This window comes from Lepidochelys kempii, chromosome 1 (genome assembly GCF_965140265.1).
Source record: "Lepidochelys kempii isolate rLepKem1 chromosome 1, rLepKem1.hap2, whole genome shotgun sequence".
Classification (NCBI taxonomy): Eukaryota; Metazoa; Chordata; order Testudines; family Cheloniidae; genus Lepidochelys; species Lepidochelys kempii.
This window is the reverse complement of record NC_133256.1, coordinates 5984610-5986588: the sequence shown is the minus strand read 5'-3', so window position 1 is coordinate 5986588 and position 1979 is coordinate 5984610. Positions and strand designations below refer to the sequence as shown.

Below are 1979 nucleotides of genomic sequence, written 5' to 3'. Positions count from 1 at the left end.
GCTCCGTGTGCACAGCTTGAGCAAATCCCAAGAAAGCTGTAGAAAAGATGGCCATTTTGAACTGAATCCTGCGGTGAATGAAGCTGGGGAGGCGCAGGAGCTGGTGGAAGCAGGTTGATGGGGCTGCAATTCTCCATATGGGAGAAGGCAGAGAGGGGCTGTCTGCATGCGCTGGGATCCAGAGAGGACAAAGCGTTTTCATTGCTGACACTAACCCATTGTGTGGTTTCAATTCCAGCCTCCAAAATAGTCCTGGAAACTGGCCGTGCCCCATGTCACACTACAATCACTCCAACCCCTCCACCTTCCTCCTAATGGGCATTCCGGGGCTGGAGGCCACCCACTTCTGGATCGCCTTCCCATTCTGTGCCATGTACGTTGTGGCCCTGCTGGGGAACTTCATCCTCCTCTTTGTGATCAAGACGGAGCCGAGCCTGCACTTGCCCATGTATTACTTCCTCTGCATGCTGGCAGGCATCGACCTGGTGCTCACCACCTCCACCGTGCCCAAGATCCTGAGCATCTTCTGGTTCCACTCCCATGAAATCGGCTTTGAGTGCTGCGTGGTCCAGATGTTCTTCATCCACAGTTTCTCTGCCATGGAGTCGGGGGTGCTGCTGGCCATGGCCTTTGACCGCTACGTCGCCATCTGCAAGCCATTGCGCTACACCGCCATCCTCACCAATCCCATCATCGCCAAGATCGGGTTGGCCATCTTTGTGCGGGGCATCGGCCTGATTACCCCCTTGACGTGCATGGTCAGCCGCCTGCCCTACTGTGGTCCCAGGGTCATCTCCCACTCCTACTGCGAGCACATGGCCGTGGTGAAGCTGGCCTGTGGGGACACCATGCTCAACTATGTCTACGGGATAACGACCGCGACCTTTGTGGTGGCCTCAGACTCCATCTTCATCACTATCTCCTACATCCTGATCCTCCAGGCCGTCCTGAGCCTGTCCTCCAGGGACGCGCGCCTGAAGTCCTTTAGCACCTGTGGCTCCCACGTGTGTGTCATCCTGCTCTTCTACACCCCGGGGCTGTTCTCCTTCTACACACAGCGCTGGGGTCAGAACATCCCCACGCACATCCACATCCTGCTGGCACACCTCTACATTGTGGTGCCGCCCATGCTGAACCCCATCATATACGGCATGAAGACCAAGCAGATCAGGGGCCGGCTGCTGAGCCAGTCTATCCAAAGAGACTCCAGGCTTGGCTTTAACCCCCACTAGTGTGGGATGGTAAACCGCAATGAGCGAGATGCAGAAGGTTCAGACAGGCACCCAAAGCTTCGGATTCTGATCTAACAGGAACCCTGGAGACTCTTGGGCTGGAAATCCCACAAGAAGATGCTTTCTTGAAAGTTCTGGTGCTTCCTTTCTTCCAGCTACGTTGACAATCCTGCCCAAGACCCAGAAGAACAGAATCACCATGAACACAAGTAATTATTTTTAGCAGAAGTTAATTATTAGCAGAAGTTAGTTATTTAGTGGAAGTTAATTATTTTTAGCAGCTGGGGGATGAAAGTTTAGATGATTGCTTATTTTACCCATACTACTGGCTCATCTTTAACAGTGAATATCACCAATGCTCCTTTTCCCAACAGCACCTGGTAAAAGCCTTGAACAGCTGCCCACGTGTGGCTTCTGCTGACTCCAACTAGAACCTTTGTGTGTGTTCTAGTGCAGAATTTTCCCCTGAATGTATATTGTATCTTTCCACCATATCTTGCTGTCATAAATGTAAAGGGAAGGGTAAGCACCTTTAAAATCCCTCCTGGCCAGAGGAAAAACCCTTTCACCTGTAAAGGGTTAAGAAGCGAGAATAACCTCGCTGGCACCTGACCAAAATGACCAATGAGTGAGACAAAATACTTTCAAAAGCTGGAGGCGGGGAGAAACAAAGGCTCTCTCTGTCTGTGTGATGATTTTGCTGGGGACAGAACAGGAATGGAGTCTTAGAACTTAGTAAGTAATCTA

The 1979-nt window shown here is 51.5% G+C and overlaps 1 protein-coding gene across 1 annotated transcript; it reads left to right on the top strand.

Annotated features, from left to right (window-relative positions):
- The first annotated feature begins 272 nt into the window (after positions 1-272).
- Positions 273-1232, top strand: LOC140905607 (olfactory receptor 52E4-like). Its single transcript, XM_073329117.1, has one exon. It carries the CDS (start codon positions 273-275, stop codon positions 1230-1232), a length of 960 nt encoding a protein of 319 aa, XP_073185218.1.
- The last annotated feature ends 747 nt before the right edge of the window (positions 1233-1979 follow it).